The sequence below is a fragment of the Mastigoproctus giganteus genome, chromosome 6, assembly GCF_048544385.1.
Source record: "Mastigoproctus giganteus isolate SK-2022 chromosome 6, ASM4854438v1, whole genome shotgun sequence".
NCBI lineage: Eukaryota > Metazoa > Arthropoda > Arachnida > Uropygi > Thelyphonidae > Mastigoproctus > Mastigoproctus giganteus.
This window is the reverse complement of record NC_143580.1, coordinates 50,927,047-50,947,541: the sequence shown is the minus strand read 5'-3', so window position 1 is coordinate 50,947,541 and position 20,495 is coordinate 50,927,047. Positions and strand designations below refer to the sequence as shown.

Genomic DNA, 20,495 nt, shown 5'->3' with positions numbered 1-20,495 from the left:
AGGCTAATCCCTTAGGGTATATCTGATATTTTTTCTACCCTCTGGGAAATGTTCTCCTTTCAGATCTAAAGAACACACCTTTTATGACAATACTTTTATACTAATTAGGGCAAGTATTCAAAACAGAATTTTCGAAAATTTGAGACAAAAATAAGTGATGAAGCTAAAATACGATTATCCTACCAAAAAGAGTTTTTATCTGTACCTTAGAGCGTGAATTTATATCTTTTCTATTCACGCAAGGCAGAGCCTTTAAACTGGCATTATAAAATAACTGCAAAGTTTCCAACAGTTGTCAGGGAAACAACAACAACAACAAAAATACTTCTTGATAAATGCTATATTGGATGCATAAAACCTCCTCATTGCTTGACATCGAAAAAAATTAAACATTTTTATTAAGAACTTGTAATACAGAATATACATCTATAAAATATTCTTGCAATATTAATATGCTGTCTGATGTCTATTAAATTAACTGAAAAAGTTTAATTCTTTTTTTTAGATTTTCAACACGCTTTCCATACCATCTATCGGTGTAGAGCTCTTCCACTTAGCTTAATTTGAACTGTTGCCATGGAAACGGACACGAGATCTTCCATAAAAGTATAGAAAATCATTAAGGTATCGAAGGCTATAAATGAATCATGAAAAATTATTATCCCAAATTATATAATTTACGCAATAATAATTATAATTAACTTTAATATATTCAGTAATTAAATAATGTGCATACTCACTGAAATAAATACGAGATCAACATTTAAAATTCTAAATGTAATAATTGCAGACTGGGGTGGCTTAAATAAAGTCTTTAAACAAATTAATTTTTAAAATTTTTGAATATATTTAGCAACTTTAAAACTATCTTTTGTGTTTTTAATCATGTTTATAAACCGACAGACATTTTACTGGACATTAATTTCTGCCTTTTGCAGCAAAAAAATATGGGAGAAATTTTTAACAAAAGAGATGACAGATAATTTGAATGTAGTGTATATATTAACCTCATTAGAGTGAAATGTTTTTGTCTACTCCGAGAATACAAATTAAGAAACCTTAGACATGTTTTGCAGGAAGAGGATATTAAAGGAAGTGGAGAATTTTCATTTCCTCTTAATTTTAACTTCCTATAAAACATTATATTAAACACACATCTGACGTTAACTGATATTCTATAGAATAATATTATTTCGAACAATTTACAATAAAAATTAGAAAAAGCACATTGAAAAATTAAATAATACTGCAATTAAAAAATTAAAAATGTGCACTTATTATTTGCTAATGGCAATATTATAGATGATGAGTAATAATATATCTTTTTTCTCTTGACATAATTTAAAATCCTAAGCATTAATATGGTTAAGAATAATTTTTTAAAATCCAAAATAGCAATCACATTTTCAAACCCTCAGTTTCTTACCATAAATTGTCCTGCATGCTGGATAATACCCATATTTCGTTAAAATTGCATATATATATATATATCTAGATTAGCGTTTCCCAAAGTGTGCCTGCAACCCGACCCTTGAAAAAAATAAAAAAAAATAGGTGCTTAGAAAATATAAAAATAATTTAACTTGTCACGACATAAGTGAAACTAGTTTCTCTTCTTTGGTTTTCTTAAAAAAAAAAGTAAAGTATAGAAACAGAAATTTCTATAGAAATTTGTAGATGGAGTGTCGAACCGCATTTAAGGATAAATTTCCTTTTTTGGCTCCTGACATAGAGTTGTTATATGACGTTATACAATATCGTGTATAAGATTAAATGAAAACTTATCCACTTTTTTTATTTTTGGGCCGCAAAGAAGGTGCTGAATAAAATCCTGGTCCTCAGAGTTTTGGAAGCCCTGATCTGGTTGGTAATTCTTCTCCCTGATTAAACAAACAAACATGGGGATGCCAAGCTTGACCTTGGAACCCCGTCGATTCTCACCGTTCGTCACCGCTAGCCGACTTCCGGGTGGGATGACCGATTGAATGCCCGAGTCTACCTTTTACACCGAATGACGTCATCGGGTTTGACTGCTGTTCGCGCCACACCGCAAGAAACCGTTGAAACTGCATTGGACACCTGCATGAGGTTTGCAATAGAAGAAATACGCCATTTCGTTTTTTTTTTTCTTCAACACATTTGCATTATAGATTTTCTCCCTAAGAAGATTCTCAGTGGCACTGCTATTAGCAGGTAGGTAACTCTGAGCATTTTCAGCCATAATTCTTGGAATTGTACGAAGGAAAAGCATTTTTTGTGATCAGAATGAATAGCTTTGGTGACATAAATGTAAGGATAATTTAGCAATTTGGACGTTTCGAGTTCTCTAAAATGGAGGTCGGGACACCATAAAAAATCGGAAGTAATCTCCGGAAGTTTACATTCAAAATAAACAGGAAGTTCATGCAAATATTGCGGAAGTATATTTGTAATCTGTTTTCATATTTAAAATATGAAAACAGATTACAAAGGCTTGGTACATCAGAGTAAAATCATTTTGAGTAAAATCTATTTTTTGTTGCTGTGTGTTTTAGATAAGTTTTTTTTGTTTTTAATAGGATTTCATCTATCTTGATTTTGCTCGCTAACAATACTTATTCTTAAACTTAAAAAATAAAAATAATAAAATAAACAATAGAGGTAATCAGTGAGTTGGATCACCTCAGTAAATTGTCGAAATAAACGTAGAAACAAAATATTATAGCGTTATCAATTCGATTAAATATAATAAAATTTTTGTTTATACTCCGGGACGACCACATCAGAAGTCAGACGAGTTCACAAGATAGAGAAAACACAAGAAACAGCACTGTATTTAACAGATCACGGGTTTGAACCTGGGTCACTCAAAGCACGTGTACTTTGGAAGTGAGCATTGACTATATAGGAAATAAACATTGACTTTACCAAATCTTCATAGGTATACTTCCGAAAATAACGAAAGTGGATCTTGAGCTACGGAAGTGAATGTTTAGCTGACTGAAATAAATTTCAGTTACTGGACTAAGTTAATCTGCATGTTAATGGATTGAAAAAGCATCATAATTTGATCTCTTATGATTTGAAATTTGAAATGTTATTATTATAAATATTCGCGAACAGGTGAATCACACACTGAAAATCTCTCCACGCATTTATCTTTTGTAGGAAATTGAAAGCATGAAAATTAGTTTCAAACAGTCGAAAAGAGGTGATGGATGTCCACTTTTGGCCTTATTGTTTATTGTGGCAATAGAGGTAAGTGGCCATAATGTGTAATCACTGATAAATTATATGAATGAATGATAAAATGTTATAGTTCGGTAGCGAAATTTTTTAGTCTCTCTCTCTCTCTGTTTTTCAATTCTGAGAGAGAGAGAGGAAGCTATATTAAAGTATCTTGATCTCAATTATAATTACACGAATTTAAATCTATCAGTATACGTTATGTTACCAACATACTAGGACTCTTAAAAGAAAAGACAACAGCCATCTACTTGCAAACTGGATTTTAATAAGCTGTAGCGCCATCTTTGGCCTGCAATACAACCCAAAGATGGAACACATTCCACCAATATATGAATTTTCCAGTACCGAAATATTTCTCCAGTTCAGTTTTCAGTGGTCCCGGTAAAAAGTGCACGATGCCAGCTACCCCTTTGTTTGTATGTGTCCATATGTCAAACATGCCAATTTTAACATGTAATAAATCAAAAAGATATAAATTTAATAAAACAAAAACAGGTTTATTATTTTAAGTTTGTAGAAATTGTTTGCCGATCATTAAAAATTTAACTAAATTACTTAAATATAATATTAAGGTTTTGGACGGCCCCTTGAAGGATTGCGGGCCAGGATACTCTAATCCTTTCCCCCCCTCTCCTCCTCATCGAAGAAGAGCTCTCACGCTTCTTTTCAGTTCATAGCATACCGGATCCTTTGGAATTTGGAGTGGGCCAGCCGTTCCTCATCATTTTCCCCGAACCAAGTCGTCACACAACGAAGTTTTGCAACAGAGGCATTATCTTGTAGGGACACGTATGGTCCTGAGCCATTTTAAGCACCAGTTTTCGATGAGCATCGCTCCTTTTGCAATGTAGCATCCACGAAATCAATCAATCCAACACCATACAAAGAGAAGAAGGTCCAAACCATTAGAGGTGCCCGAACTGTGTTTACAACTGGGACGGTGCAGTCCTCAAAACATTCTCCGGGGTTGCCCCAAACCGAAGTTTTTCCATCTGAGGTAAACATCTTCTATTGAGATTCGTTACCCAGTAGAATCGTTTTCCACTCCTCCAGTTGCTCAAATTATAACATAACTGGTATCATACTGAGTTCTCAAAGATTTTTGAACACAAGTAGCTCGTGGTGTGAAATTCCATTTGATACAAAGCTCTGCGTCACTATAAGCACTAACTGCTTATGTACGTTCCCAGACGTTTGGGGCGACTCTTGGACACGATTCATTCGAGCGTGAATGATTATTCAGAGATCTCTTATTAAAATACGTCGCTCCTTGTGATCGATGTTCCATTTTAGCATGGCAACTGCCTTACAATTGCTTACGATGTTTTAGACATGGGAAGAAGATCTTCCAAATCCTGATAAGCTTTGAAATCCACTACAGGGTATTCTGACTATGACATCCTACCAACTATCCACGATAAAAATTTCTGGTTCTTTTTTTAGATTGGTTGATGACACCTTTAGTTCTTTGGATCTCTACTTCTTGGGGCTTCGTTTATACCATTGTTCCCCTGTATTTCCCTCTAAGATTTCCACAACCACACCACAAAATATGTTAACTCTAACTACTGTCCCAGTACTTTTTGAAGCACAGTGTATTTGGCATTCCAATATCGCCATGAATGGTTTTCTGTTAAGTGATAGGAATGATCGGCACCATGATCATAGACATTATCTATTTAACGATATAACTATTTCTGCTCCTATTCAAGTATGAAATGATATTTTTAGGCTGTGACCAGTTTGCCCAACAAAGATCGTCCATTCCTGACTTCTCTTACAGGGGTAAGTATTGCTGCAAAATTATTCTGTTCCGTGCTTCAAAGGTCATTTATACTGTTCAATATATACACTAACAATTAAAAATAATAGACTTTTCTGTTCACTTTTCATTCTACTTTATTAAAACAAACATTCCTATTGTTTCTCAAACAGGCGAATAAAAAAATCAAGAGGCTGATAAATTGGCCACTGAAAGACCACGTAAGTATTTCTTAAATTATTATTAATATTAAAATATTAGCAACTAAATTTAGGGCATAAAGCCCTAAATACTTATGCTTAATAATTAATACGTATTAAAAAAAATAAAATAACTATACTTCTCCATTGGTGCTGTTTATATAGAGTAATACAATACCGAGGCAACTCATTGTGAAGGGCATCCACAATATGAGATCGATGCACTGAGTAGCAGTCTTAGTTTTCTCATTGCGATGATTGCGATAAAATAACATCTTTTATTTTTTTTTTAATAAAATGCCAATAAAATTCTCACTACGCCTAATTTAGGTGATTAAACGCAGCGTTTGCACTGAGCGTTCTTCATTTTGATAGTTTTTGCTGTTGTCTTTAATTCCTATTTTTTTTTCTCTCAGAAAATTTAATCCCTACAACTATCAATTAATCCTCAATCATTAATAAATACACCATTATTTTTCTACAAAGTCACCATCATTTTCTATGCCCTTCTGCCATCTCTGAGTCAGACGCTGTATTCCAATCCTGTCCTTAATCTTGCTCCGCGGGGCCTCGCGAACACTGTGCTTGAACTGGTCGTCGGCCGAAAAATGGGTTCCAAGGAGTGCATCCTTCAGCGAGCCAAAGAGGTGATAGTCGGAAGGTTCAAGTTCCAAACTATGAGAGGAGTGAGGAAGAACAGTGCACCACAGTTTTGCAATGGCCTCCATCGTGCGCAGACTGGTGTGGGGTCGTAGAAGAAGAACCTCATTAAGGTTGTTGTCCGGTCTACGGATGCGGGATTTCAACGTTTCCACATATCGATTTTAGTTGATCGTGGTGCCACGCTCCAAGAAGTCCACAAGCAAGACCCCATGTTTGTCCCAAAACACTGTCGCCATGACTTTAGCGATAGAAGGCTGTCTTTTGAACTTCTTCTTGCTTTGCAGGCACTCAGTAGGATTTTTTTCTCTCCTCTGAATGCAGGATGATTTTATTTATTTATTTTTTTGTTGTCTCCCAGGTGTGGGCAGCTTGGGAGTAGGGAGAGCTGGCACCCACCGGTATTGCACTACATCTGGTGGGTGCGGTGTTTTGTGCTGAATGCACTGGCAGTAAAGTAGACCCAGTCCTAGATCCTCGTGCCATGGACAGGCACCAGAAAGCAGACTCCCTGGTGGCGAAATGGCCTGTTTTTTTTGGGTTTTTTTTACATTCATACTACCCACACACTCTTCACTCACTTACACTGCAGACCCATCCGTAGCGGTTCCACTTGCATACAGAAGACAGCAGTGGAGATGGACGTTAGTCCAGGTGCCACCTTAGACTTATATATATAATGTCACTTTCCCAACTCTGAAAGTGTTTTACCCAACGTCTAACTGTATTTATATCTCCAGTATTATCACCATAAACATTTTAGAGAAGAGTAATTTCGACAGGTGTCACTTCTTCCTTGGTAAGAAATTCAATTCACCACTCTTTGCTTGATACGTATATCTGTAATAGCCACCATTTGGAACTATCCGTGTGCTGCACTCACGAGACCGATCACAGTGCCACTCAGTATGGTGAAACTAGAGCCTTCTAGTGACCACTGAGTGACACGCCAAATGATCTACGGGGCCACATTTGAAAGCAAAAAAATTGGGAGGCATTACCTTGGTAGCGGTCCTCGTAACTTGAAATTTAACTTTTCTTACCTTTTTCATTTGAATGAAATGAAGCTCTTTTCATTTTTCTTTTCCATAGCTGATTATCAATAAGTCACTGATTTTACGCACCAATAGCAACAATCCTATGACGTGTCCCCATGCCATAAATTAATGGCAGCACGCAAACCTAATTCTAAACCAACTGTATGCACTGCCCGTTCCGCGCTCATTTCATCAAAGTACGCCAAAGCAACTAAGGTTATGAGGCGATTCCTAAGATCGCTTACTGTCCCTGGACAAAACCACTAGAATTTCTATTAAACGCATGTAACCTCGCCTGAGACCCAACAACTCGGCGAAGAAACAATACAAGTTATCGGTGGCACGTTGCCTTTGAACTTACACCTAATATACAGAGGCTTCTGCTATCGCATTAAGAGATAGATTTCAACTGAGTTTGTGAATATCACCATCAATACTCAATTTTGAATATCACCATCAACAAAGAATTTTTTTCCAGACAAAATTAAAACCTGGTTATCTACGGATCAAAAGGCCTCCATAGCCGAGTGGTCAGGAGCGGGAGTGCAGTAGCACGCACCCTTTGAATAGACTGGGGTTCAAGCCTTTGACTGCTAAATACGGTCGATCTGACAACCTGTACTGGACCAGAGTGGCAGATTATGGTCCATTGCCTTGAACATGAATTGCCGAGAAGGCTTCCATCCTGCAGTGAATCGATAACAGCTGCTGCTTACTTTACCTTTTTTTCTCCCTGGATCTGCACACTTCTTATTTATTAACAGGACACACGGATCTCTAAATGAGAAATTATGTAAATTTAGGTTATCTGAAACTGATCTCTGTTCTTATTGTAGAATTGGAAACACGTCCTCTATGAGTATCAACTGTACGCTATAAGAGATGGTTTATCTCAGTCGGCCGAAAATTTCTCTCCTGGTCAAGAGATTCTCTTAATACAAAATGTTAACTCTCTTCACGCACTCTAATTGTTTGCCCACGATGTCTTTGCAAGAAGACTATCTTCTTGCAAATATCTCCTAATTCCAACTTAAATAATACAACTACGGCTTCAGCTTTATGGTTTCATCGACCAATGCTTAACCATAATCAGAATTTACTGCATGACGATATTATTTAAACTCTTGCTTTAACAACTACTACACTTGCTATGAGTTCTATTGTACCGCCCTCCTCATCTTCTATCTTTACTGAGGAGGAACGATTTCCTGCTATAAAATGCTTTGTATTGTGTGAAGTCATCATGTGGGACACTCTGCTTTGTTCCATGGCTACAAGGGAAAATGTTACGACGTGTTTGTATGGACTTAGAGATCTATTATGAGTGTAGTGTAAAAACTATTTTGTGGTCATTACATCTTATGTGTCTATTATATTGCTTAAATCTTTTCTTGGAGACTCGTTCGTTTAGTGTCAAATGAGTGCAATGTTTTTACTGTTTTCTGCAGACTGCAACTCCTCTTAACGTAGACTGAAACCTTTTTGAATAATATTCACTAAACCAGGCACAAACTATCGAAAATGAAACCGAGTTTGTGGTTGTTGAACCACCGTATATATTACAACGATTTCTGATAGCGTTGTATGTCATCTAACTGAAATCTTATACATTTTGACACTAATTAATCTGCTTTCCCATTACGTTTTGGAGAGAAGTTTCAAAGATATTTTAATCAAATTCATGCTCCATGCGTCCAGAGACGCTAGACTTGATTTCCCATTAACTCTGTCAGCTCGTTTTGTATTTCATGGCTTAAATAACGATCACGGATTTCATTTTCATTTATACCTCAGAATGCTCACGCAGCACACGATCATATAAATTAACCTCGCTAAATCTATAAAATATCCCGAATTTCGAGCTGCATCTACGGATAATGTTTCCTCGTGGTCTGCTGAACGTTGCATAACAGCTAACAACCTTCCAGTAAATCTTCCTAGTGTCTTTTAGCTTCCTGAATGCATAGCTGGTTCTCGTGAGTGATCGTTTTTTCTACCAATCCCATTGCTCCAAATCAAGCCGTGAATTCTCTTTTGACCTGGATTCTACATGAATTGCTTTCTAACACGGGACTCAAAGTGTTTCCAGTCACATCCATTTAATACAACAGAAGTCTGCTGTGAGACATGATTCTGGTTCATTTTGCTCACATCCGTGGGATTCCGATTTTTTCAAGATCCCACATGCATTATACAATCGGAAGATTCGTTGATCTCACTTAACTCACATCATCATCGTTTCTTTTTAATAATTTAAAGGTGATGCGCTAATTAATTCTCGTTTTTCACCTTTCCTTTTTCTTTTAGACTTCAGATTTCCGTTCTGCGCCACGACACCTTTTAAAACGGGACATCGCACTTTAAGCAGATTTAATTTCGAGCATTTTTCTAGAACGTTACTGTTGCTAAGCAACTAAATACATCGAAGTTTTTACTTTTGTCACAAGTTGGCGATTTTGAAAGTTTATTTTTCAGTTGCAACGGAAATTTTGTTTATTTAATATTAGTTTCATATTTATTTAATGCTAATTTCATTTTATTTTCAATATTTATTTAATGTTAATTTCATGTTAATTTCATGTTATTTTTCATGTTAATTTCATGCTATTTTTCATGTTAATTTCACTTTATTTTTAATGTTAATATCAAGTTATTTTTCATGTCATGATTATTTCTTGTTCTTTTCATGTTGGTTTTTATTTTTTTTATATCGTGTCAATTGCACATTATTTTTATGCCATGCTAATTTCATGCCATGTTAATTTCGTATTATTTTTCATGTTATTTTTCACGTTTTTCATGTTGATTTCCTGTTATTTTCAATGTTATTTTCATGTTAATTTCATGCTATTTTTAATGTTAATTTCATGTTATTTTGAATGTTAATTTCCCGTTATTTTGCATGTTAATTGCACGTTATGTTTCATGTCATGATTATTTCATGATTGTTTTCTTATTGTCATGTTTATATCATGTTAATTTCGTATTATTTTGAATGTTAATTTCATGTTATTTTGAATGTTAATTTCACGTTATTTTGCATGTTATTTTTCATGTCATGATTATTTCATGTTATTTTCATGTTTGTTTTCTTATTGTCATGTTTATATCATATTTTTATTTTCACGTTTATATCATGTTAATTTCATATTATTTTTAATGTTAATTTCATGTTATTTTGAATGTTAATTTCATGTTATTTTGAATGTTAATTTCACGTTATTTTGCATGTTATTTTTCATGTCATGATTATTTCATGTTATTTTCATGTTTGTTTTCTTATTGTCATGTTTATATCATATTTTTATTGTCACGTTTATATCATGTTAATTTCATATTATTTTTAATGTTAATTTCATGTTATTTTGAATGTTAATTTCATGTTATTTTGAATGTAAATTTCATGTTATTTTGAATGTTAATTTCACATTATTTTGAATGTTAATTTCACGTTATTTTGCATGTTATTTTTCATGTCATGATTATTTCATGTTATTTTCATGTTTGCTTTCTTATTGTTATGTTTATATCATGTTTGTTTTCTTATTGTCATGTTTATATCATGTTAATTTCATATTTTTTTCACGTTAATTTCATTTATTTCATGTTAAATTCTTATTTGTTATTTTTTATTGTCATGTTAATTGCTCGTTTCTTAAAAATATAATAAGGTTGCATTTTTCGTCAAATGCACATTTCCTACTGGATTCTTAAGGTGTAAGTTTAAAAATGAATTTCTCTACATTTATGTTTAAAATACGTACACTTTATTGTATTTCTTTTACTTTGAAGTTATTGAAATGGAGAAAAAAGTGTACTTTTATTGAAATTATTAAAATGGAGAAAAGAGTGTACTTTTTATTGAAGTTATTAAAATGGAGAAAAAAGTGTACTATTTTATTGTAGCTAGTCATCTACGGAGGTAATCCAAGCTACACCGAAACCGGTGATCCGATAGTGGAAGGTGACATCGTACTTCCCAAAGAAGTTCTGAACTTCGAAAATGGACTCTCTAAGAAAGCGACTGCCTTTACCTTGAGTAGATGGAACCGCGCGGAAGTATATTACACCTTTCATTCGTGTAAGTTTTAACGGTTGACTCTAGTGTCGCCCTCTGTCGTAGAAAAGTTGAACTATTTTATGTCATTTTAGCTTTCTTTTCGACTAATACTTTATTATTTTTAAAATAAATGAATAGTTCTAGTTTATGACACGTATTTAAGAAATAGAATGCACCTGTAGTTTCAAAGATTGAAGGCAATTGAGCAATAACATCTCTTTCAGCCGTAGACAGCAAGACGAGGACAGCAGTTGAAGAAGCCCTCAAACATTGGGAAGATAATACTTGTGTCAAATTCCGTAGCAGAAGACCGGCGGAAATGTGGTTTATTCGCTTCCGTAGTGATTTTTCGGGGTGAGTTACGGCAATGCAAAGATATAAACTGAATGCGAATATGTTTTAAAGTAATCCTGCGCGTTTACTTCTAATAACGCATTTTTATGCATCTGATTTTATCATTTTATTTCATCGTAATGAAAGTACAGAATTTCATTAACAGGGCTGTGCCAAGGCATGGGTGAACGGGTAAGTTGCTCAGGGTGAAGTTTTTCTAGGAATGCAAGAATGAAATAAATTTTAAGTTGTAGGGCTACAGTCCATGGCCCTAAATTAGCTAGGTACATTAATACAGCACTGAAAAAATATCAAAGGTACGGCCTACAGAAGTTATTCAAAATTAAATAAGATATTCGTGTCTTAACAAATATTTAACAATTTTTATAGAGATTCATGGTAAAAACATTCTTTTGATAAAGGATATTTTTACCATATTTTGTGTTGTCACGTGGATTCTAAAACAGACCTGGAGTAATCCTTATTTCACCCCCGGCTGGGTTTCTCACTCACAAAATAGCTAAACTCATAAATTATACACAGCTTGAAGTTATCTATTACCGGCACCTAGTGGCCTTAGTACCCTCGCAGCTTTTTCTGAAACGCGAACGTTAATCATGTCTATAATCATAGTGAATGATATTTTAACTGGCTAGTGCAGCGGGCTAACTACTTGTATTTCTTAGGTGCTGGTCCAGTTTGGGAAGAAGACTTTTACCCTTAATTGGCCAAGATGTGTCCCTTGGAGAAAGGTGTGGAAAGGTAGGATTCCTATTTTTGTTGTTGCATCACCCGATTATAACAACTGAGAGGGGGAAAAGTGGTTTGCTTCTTTCCTTATGGATATAAGTAGAAATAAGATAAATTTAGTCGTATACCTTCTCTCTCTCTCTATTTTTAAAGTTCTCTTCATTCGTCAAATACAGCACTCTACATCAGGCATTACAATAAAAACAACGCTTGTAATTCCTCGGTAGTATAGTGGAAAGCATCCTCGCCTGTAGGAAGAGCCATCTTTTATTGAAGAGTTACCCTTTGGGTATCTTTTATATACAGACCGCTTCTCCCTCCTCAAAGATCCTAAAAATGCCACCAAAGATGTGGTAGAGATTGGATTAGTGGGACGTCTATATTTCGTTAAAAAATGCTTTGAAAAAAATACGCTTCCCAAAACCAAATTTTCGTCCTCTCAGGAGAGCGCATCCCACACTTTGGGAACCTCTGGGGTAGACCGATCAAGATATTAAACTGAATTTGCATAACACATTGCGCCATCCGTCATGAATTTCTAAAGCTACTAAAGAAGTTATTTGAAAAAACATTTTTAGAATTTCCTTCCTTAATGTTTTTTAATCAGCTGTATTTCTTAATAACTAAGTTCAGCAAGGCCTGTTTAATAACAACAGCGTGTATGTTATAGAAATATGTTGTGGTTCATGAAGTCGGCCACGCCCTGGGTTTCGATCATGAACAGTCCAGGAGAGATAGAAATCAATACGTGAAAGTTCTGTGGCGCAACATTCGACTTGGGGGCATTGCGCAGTTCTGGAGAGGGTTAGACAACCCTCATGGAGTGGAGTACGACCTGACATCTATAATGCACTACGATCCAATGGTGAGTGTTCGAACGAAGTGTCCCTCAAAGATCTTTTCTTAACGTTTTCATTTTTAACACTCACAACATTCATTGGGCAAATACCACATCTATTGACATTATGTTATTTCCTCTAGGCCTTCAGTAGAAGCACCTATGAGAAGAATACCCTGGTGGCACTCAATCCACACTATCAATCGCTGATCGGCAGAAGGAGGGATGGTCTTAGTTTTAGGGACAGAAAACTTGCCAATATGATTTACAATTGCAATGGTGAGTATAGGTGGGCTTCGGCACTGTTTGGGACTATAAATAAAGTATGGCCTACCTCTAATAATTAGCTATATCTTGATGAATGAATGACAACCATTAATTCTTATATTCGTCCTGATAGAAAATCACCACTATCTTTTTGTAGAGGGGTGTCCCAACAAAGGGAACACTTTCTGCAGAAATGGGGGTTATCTGGCTCCATACAGAGGCACCGAAGGGCCCTGCCCTTGTATTTGCCCACCATACACTTCTGGAGAGCTCTGCCAAACAGTCCTCGGGGAATATTATGGTACAGTACCAAATATTTTAGCAGTTTTTCCCTTCTTCTCAATTCAAACAGTACAGAAATTCCATTGAGTTAATGGACCTGTTTTTTAATATGTGTATTCGAAATACTTTTTTGGTGTTAATCAGTTTTTTTTCCGCAGGGCCTCTTCCTTGTGGAGGAAACATTACGGAACCCGGAATAATCGAAACCCCAAATTATCCAGAAAGAAAAAATCCTAATGAGAGTTGCAGTTGGTGGATACAGGTAAATATTCATTAGTATAAGTACTTTTGAACATCCAGTGTATTCGGTCATCATTAACTTCTTGAATAATGAATTATTATATTTTAGGCTCCGACAGACAAAGAAGTGGAAGTTGAATTTGAAGACTTCAGTTTCCATCCTCGCCTCAATACAACGTACAGTCTTTACTACGAGCGTTGTGTTGACGAATTCGTGGAAATCCGGACAACCGATTTATACGATGGGGACATGTAAGTAAATTCTAAACGCTGCTTTTAGATTCAGAAACGGGTAATTTGATTATTTAGTACAGTAACTGGCCAAAAAATTAGAAACTTTTTACAATTAGCGTCAACGGATAATCAAATGTGCAGTATACAAATATCAGTTGTCACGTGGCACAATCACAAGTTCCTTGGTATCTGAGAAATACTGTACGCTTTTCTGATTCTCCTTAGACCATCCGGTCATCGTGGTGAAGAAGGTGATTTTTCTGATTTTCAGAAAGGTGTTGTTTGAGCACTTTTAGCAGGAGGGAGCCACTATTGAGACAGCAAACGAATTACTGGTGTATCGAAAGCAACCATTTCAAAAGTAACAATTTCCAACATCTACCCTGGTCTTGATCTGAATTGAGAATGTCTAGGATCTGTTGGAAAGGACAGTTCTGCTTCGCAGTTCTCTGCTGACCACAATACAACAGCTGACAAACATCCTGATGGAAGAATTGTCAAATCTAGAGCTGGACTTCCTCAGACACCTCAGACGATGTGAACGGGCTGGAATTCAGGAAAAAGGTGGCTCTACTAAATACTGAATGAAAGTTTCTAATTTTTTGGCCAGTGACTGTAGTAACCTTAGCTTTTTAAATGAATTCTAGCTTCACGCAAGCGTCTAACTCAAAGTATTGTTTTTGATTACTTGTTTATTTTACAGGTATTGTGGCACTGATATTGCCCCGGGCACTAGAAAATATTCCACCAATGGAAATTTTCTCATTCTAATTCTTGCTGATGAGTCCATGATAGGAAGAGGCTTGCGAGCCAAAGTGACCTTTTTCTGATTTCTAAAAAATGGCATCGTTGCTTATTTTTAGATGTAAATAATAAAGACACAGCTTTCGCAGTTTATTTTGAATCACCCAAGAATGTGAAATCATTTCTGAAGAAAAGAATTCTTTAGATCAATCCGAGCTTACCTTCTTCCAAGATCATTTCATACTGAAAAGATTGTGTTTGTAATTCGATTTTGGTTAATAAATGCATTTCTTCATTGCCAATTTGTTTTTCTGAGGATGAATAAGACAGACAAACGCAAAGAAAACAAGAGACATCTTAATAATCAAACAATATCTTTACATATTTCATACGTTACATGCAAGCCACTTTTCCAGGGCTGCAGATTACAGAAAAAACCACCCACTACAAGCACTCTGGCAGGTTCATTAGAGGAAATAAATTACAGCAGCCGGTTGAGGGATAAGAAGAGGGGGCGGACAGTACGACACAACCATACCGAAGGTGGTGACGTACTATAGCTGGCACGTGTTACACCTGACAACGAAAATGCGAGTACTTTTCAGGACATTAGTAATAAGGGATTTTATGAGTTGCGCCCCCTCCGTATCCTGACCTGTAGGGAGAGTAAGCGGGTTTGTATCCGTAAACAGGAACGCTGTAATGTTTGGGGGTCGCATATGCCGGAGCAACGTGTCTCACCGGGGAATCTTCTGCGGCTATTTTTACATCTGCTGGGTCTTGGTTGGCTGTACCGGGTTCATTTGTCTTGACCCAAGCCCGGAATCCATGAGCGTCAGCGACGTATTCTACTTGACGATAGACCCCGTGAGCGTCTGTGTATCCGTAAGATCCCTTTTTGTTTCCGTGTTCATCGCTGTCTTCCTGCCTCCATTGGCTGTTTCCATATTCATCCTTGGAATCATAGCCGAAGCTGTAAGGTTGGGGTTTGTCCTGTAACCAAGCAAAAATTTATTTATTTAAATACCAAAGTAATTATTTTAAAAAAATAAATGAAGAAAATAGACGGCAGATGGCAGCACGAGTCAAGCTTTAGAAAAGTGCTGCATGGAAGCGCTGCCATCTGCCGATTATGCTGCCATCTGCCGACCAGTAATGAATTCATAGATTTTTTCAGCATACTAACGTCTGCTACTAATGACACATGCGCATTAAGAAATTTGTTCTGTTTACAAACATAGTAAGTGAATGCTTCATTTATAATTGTTTCTCAACGGACGGGTAAGTTACTTCAGAAATCTCTTTTTTAGATACATTATTTTATATATTAAATCAATTATAAATAATTTAATTTAAGTATAAAATCTGGTCCCACGGTTAAAATTTGTTTCTCCTTTATCAGGCTGCCTTTAAATTAAGTTATTTATGGCGATTTCTGGAGTTAATCTCGATAGTCCGATGAATTTCATAAGCACGGTCGGCGTTAACCTAAATTTCGTCACTGGGAGTAACTTTCTTAATGCCGGTCCTATTCATTGACACCATTAAAGCACAAAATATATATATATTAAGCAGTGAAGCAGTTGAGATTTGTAATTTTTTAACCATAAACATTAATCCAATAAGTATAGAAATACTTACATAAGAATCATAGACTGGAGCTTCATTTGCATATGAAGGGTAAAGGTAGGCATAAGGCTTGGGCCCGTAGCCATATCCGGAAGCATTCGCTACCGCAATAAGAAAGTAAAGTAGCAAAACCTGGAGAAAAAATAAATAAATTACAGCTAATCACATAATGCATGTAATTTATGGTTTAGAGAAAAACTTTGCTAAATTTTAAATTGATTTTATTTAAAAATTTTAAAATAAGATATATTAGTTGAAAGTTGAATTGTTCGGTGGCTTCTTGTTATATTGCAAATTTTCCTTCGCTGTTGTAAAGTAACCACAGTTTGAAACACTTTGAGTCACAGAGAAGTCCTATGAGAGTATGTAGTTTGTATACCTACCATTCACTCATACTGCTTGCAGTTCTATATATTGTCCGACTGACTGGTTGTTATCAGGATTTGTGTGTTCATGGCCCACACTTGTTCCACCACTTGTTACTCTTTTGGAAAAAATCCTTGTGTCCTATAATTCTCCAAAAACTGCAAAAATCTAAACTTTACCTTATGTACTTTATGAAGTCATAGACTTAATGGTAACTCACCAAGTTCAGTTCCAGTGAACGATCATCAATGACAACCACGATGGACTTTCAATTGAGTTATTGTTGCCATTATGTTGACGAGGGCTTGAATATTTTTGGAGGCCATATTTGAAGAAAAGGAAGGGGGATTGGTAAAATAGTTAAACGTGTAATCGACATAAATAATAATTATTAAATCGTACACTCTTAAAATAAACGAACTTTTCATAAAGTAAGTCCTAAACAGAAAATGTATTTTATCGTAATAATGTGGTTCTAACAATTTCAACACCACAACATACATATACTCAAATATTTGGCATTCATTTGATGTGCGTTAAGAGACAGAAGGTACTCAGGTGAGTAGGAGAGAAAAAGCAGTCAAAAATGAACGTTCCTCAAGGAGGATCAATGTGGAGTCCCTCGAGGATCAGCGTAAGGATCAGTTCTGTTTCTTATCTTCCTTAAGGATATTGTCGATGGAGTTGGTGCAGGGGAAAGTTATCAAAGTTTGCTGATGATTAAAGTAGAAGCGGTGGATAACGACCACAACTAGGCTATTTTACTTTAAAACGATTTAAAACACACATCAAATGAAAAATGGCAACTGCAGTTTAATGGTTCTAGATGTAGGTTTAGTATCTGGGGAATAGAAACCCATCAGTTACTTATAAACCTGTAATAACCGGTTCTAACAATTTCAAGAGGTGGAGTGGAGTATACAGTGGTCGAGGACGGAAAAGACTTAGCGGTTACAATTCAGTCACATATGAGACGTCATTGCCCCTTTATATAAGAGGATGATGAGACCGCATTTAGAATATTGTGTTCAGGTCTGGAGATTACACTTGAAGAAAGACAGAGCTTCTAGAAAGGGTTCAGAGAAGGTTATAACTCGATTGGCAACGGGTGCTAATCGGTGTTATGAAGAACGGATTAGGTCTGAACTGCAAATCTTGGCAACTAGGCATCTTACGGGAAACCTGATTAAGGTATATAAGTCCTGAACAGAATTAGTAAGATGAATTGGGAAGGGGGGTTATTTTTACTTGTAGAAGAAACAAGCACTATGGCCAGGGTAAGATTTAGACACGATGAGACCCTAAAAATCGAGGCCTTGGACAACTTGGTTCGATGTCGTGGTTTATGTGAGTCTTAAAGCCGGCACTCAGTACGGGTAGAAAATATATATAAAATCTTGAGAGTAACAGAAGAATCGATCTCATGAAGTTTACCTTTGGGCAAGGTGTTGAAAATCACTGGAATAAATTCCATGCCGGTGGTCCAGGACGAGAGCTTGGCAAAGTTTAAAGTGGGCTTGAACAGGCACTCCTTGGCGATGAGGGAAGTGTGAGTGATTGAGAACTTCCTCTCTCTTTTTTTTTCTCTTTTTATTGTCTTTTGGCAGATGCAGAAAAAGTTGTTACCCTGCATCATTTAACCATTATAATATTAATAGCAATTCAAGAGAAGACTACAAAATATTAAACGTTTTTGATGGGTGTCAAAGTGAATTTCGTCTGCACATTGAACAAAGACAAACTCTCACAAAATAAAATATTTTGCAGTTGGCGGGGGACCTTTTCCAGTACAGGTGCACTATTGAACATCCTACGATTAATCCTGCTCTTCCTCCATTTAATCCCAACTGAATTGTCGAAGATTCGGGATAGAGTACTTTGTAATGATTTCATGCACTCGTACACTTCAAAGGCGAGGATTTTAACACGTTCAGGCCTTTCTAAGGTAGATGGGGAATCTTCAGGATGCCGAAGATAGTCCAATCTCAAATAACATAAATGAAAAAAAAACTGAAACACGTCGATCGAACACGGGACTTCAAATTAAATTAAATCAATTTAATTCGATACTCTCCTTTTAGCAATAAAATGTTCGCGTCCTCAGATCCTTGGAAAACCTCTACCAGAAAAAACAAGCGCTATGGATCTTTCACTTACCTTGGATATCATGGTTGTGATAAGTCCAGCTCACATATGACAGGAAACTTACTTTTCGTTCATCTTGGGCCTTTTATATATATATATATATATACGTAGACACGGTGACTTCCTGTTGCCCCACATTACACAACAGTTCGCCTCCTCCCCATCCAAAATTTGGGCCACCCTCACTGAAAAGGAAAGTCATAGAGAAAGAGAAAGAGAGAGCGAAGGAAAGTGGTCAGCGCAACACGTAGGTTAAAGGTCAGCAGTTTCGCCGCAAGGCATGGGCGGAGACACGCCTGTTACGGACCTTTGTCTGTTGAGTCGCCCAAACGTGTTAGCCCGACAATCTTTTTGAAACTTTCTCTCTTCCCCTTTTGTTTTTGCCCCACCGCACCACCTCGGCCTTACGGAAAAAGTAGAACATTTAACGGAGAACCAACAGAGCGAGGAAATGCGACCTAGAACTCCGAAGACAATACGGCGGAGACAATCCGAACTAGACAGCAGCGGCCTATATCTGTAACCATTGGTTAGGGTCATTATTACGATCCCTCGCCCAACTTTATACGCGTCCCTAGTTTCTGTCCGAAACGCTGGTCGATCGGTTTAATTCGAAGGCGATTATTTGAAATGGTAATGTTGTCACGAAGAAGGACCCTCGGTTAAGGGAGGGGTGGGGGTTAGGGATTGGAAACATTTCGATGTTACACGCATTGAGAGGATGATTGATTGGTGTCAGTGAGTCCCCCTAAGAACATTTTCTGTTTTAGTTTATTCTATTTTAATTTCGTAATGCAGGGGTCGGCACTGGTGAGATGGAAAGTTATGACAGAAGGGAGAAGTTATTGTTTGGGTGTTGGTGGTGACGTAAGTGAGATCTAACTAGGGCGCGTTGTAACATGTGGCGAACCATTTCACTCTTGGATAGACACTTCAATCGAAAGTTTCCTTCTTCTTGTTCTTGGATTTCTCCGTTGTATCAATGGTATCCTCGACCTAACTTTCTCTTTTTTAATTTTGTTCCTCCACTCTTTTCTGTCCTCTCAGTCACATCCTTCTATGGCATCTTTTCCATAGCGGCCCTGACTCCCTCCATCCATGTGCTTCTAGGCCTTCCTCTTCTTTTCCTTCTAGGGGGTGTCCATTCCATTGCTTTTTTAGGTAGTCTCTCTTTCCCCATTCTCATAGCATGTCCATACCATTCTAATCTTCTTTGTTCTATTTTGTCAATGGGTTTATTTGAGCATCCATTGCTTTTCTTATGTCTTCATTCTTAACTCTTTCTAATTTTAATCTTCTCCAAAAATCCATCTCGACAGCTAGCAATTTCTTCCTTTTGCCTTTCCTTTTTTAGCCCAAATCTCAGATCCATATAGTAGGATACTCTGAAATATTGCATTATATCGAAAGTTTCCAATCAACAATATTACGAGGACCTGCACACAGAGAAATATGAAAGAAATTTCAAACTCACGCAAGACATTTTGCAATTGCAAAAGTTCATTCTCCAAGGCCTAACGTAGCCGAGTGGTCAGGGGCGCGAGTGTAGTATCACACGCTTTTTGGGGTTCAAGCCCTTGCCTGCTAAATACGATTAACATTTGTATTGATTGATTTATTGTGAACTCCACTGACCTGGTGGTCATACCGGAGTATAAACAAAAACTTTATTTATTTTAACAGTTGGATAAAATGAAGTGCACTTTTATACCACTGTAAT

The 20,495-nt window shown here is 36.5% G+C and overlaps 2 protein-coding genes across 2 annotated transcripts; one reads left to right on the top strand and one right to left on the bottom strand.

The window, feature by feature from the left end:
- Positions 1-3,159: 3,159 nt before the first annotated feature.
- Positions 3,160-14,721, top strand: LOC150084238 (blastula protease 10-like). Its single transcript, XM_090376159.1, has 7 exons — positions 3,160-3,237; positions 12,701-12,895; positions 13,012-13,147; positions 13,293-13,436; positions 13,576-13,679; positions 13,767-13,909; positions 14,595-14,721. Exons 1-7 carry the CDS (start codon positions 3,160-3,162, stop codon positions 14,719-14,721), a joined length of 927 nt encoding a protein of 308 aa, XP_090232285.1.
- A 409-nt stretch (positions 14,722-15,130) lies between these two features.
- Positions 15,131-18,902, bottom strand: LOC150084237 (uncharacterized). Its single transcript, XM_090375962.1, has 3 exons — positions 18,788-18,902; positions 16,277-16,396; positions 15,131-15,628 (listed from the first exon to the last, which is right to left on the bottom strand). Exons 1-3 carry the CDS (start codon positions 18,797-18,799, stop codon positions 15,245-15,247), a joined length of 516 nt encoding a protein of 171 aa, XP_090232088.1. The 5' UTR covers positions 18,800-18,902; the 3' UTR covers positions 15,131-15,244.
- Between the last annotated feature and the right edge of the window lie 1,593 nt (positions 18,903-20,495).

Excerpts from the sequence above, each read along its gene's own strand:
- LOC150084238 (XM_090376159.1), top strand. The coding sequence starts at position 3,160 with ATGAAAATTAGTTTCAAACAGTCGAAAAGAGGTGATGGATGTCCACTT. Across the intron at positions 13,680-13,766 it reads GTTGCAGTTGGTGGATACAG|GCTCCGACAGACAAAGAAGT; the intron begins GTAAATATTCAT and ends ATTATATTTTAG. Across the intron at positions 13,910-14,594 it reads GATTTATACGATGGGGACAT|GTATTGTGGCACTGATATTG; the intron begins GTAAGTAAATTC and ends TTTATTTTACAG.
- LOC150084237 (XM_090375962.1), bottom strand. Across the intron at positions 15,629-16,276 it reads CTCCAGTCTATGATTCTTAT|GACAAACCCCAACCTTACAG; the intron begins GTAAGTATTTCT and ends GCTTGGTTACAG.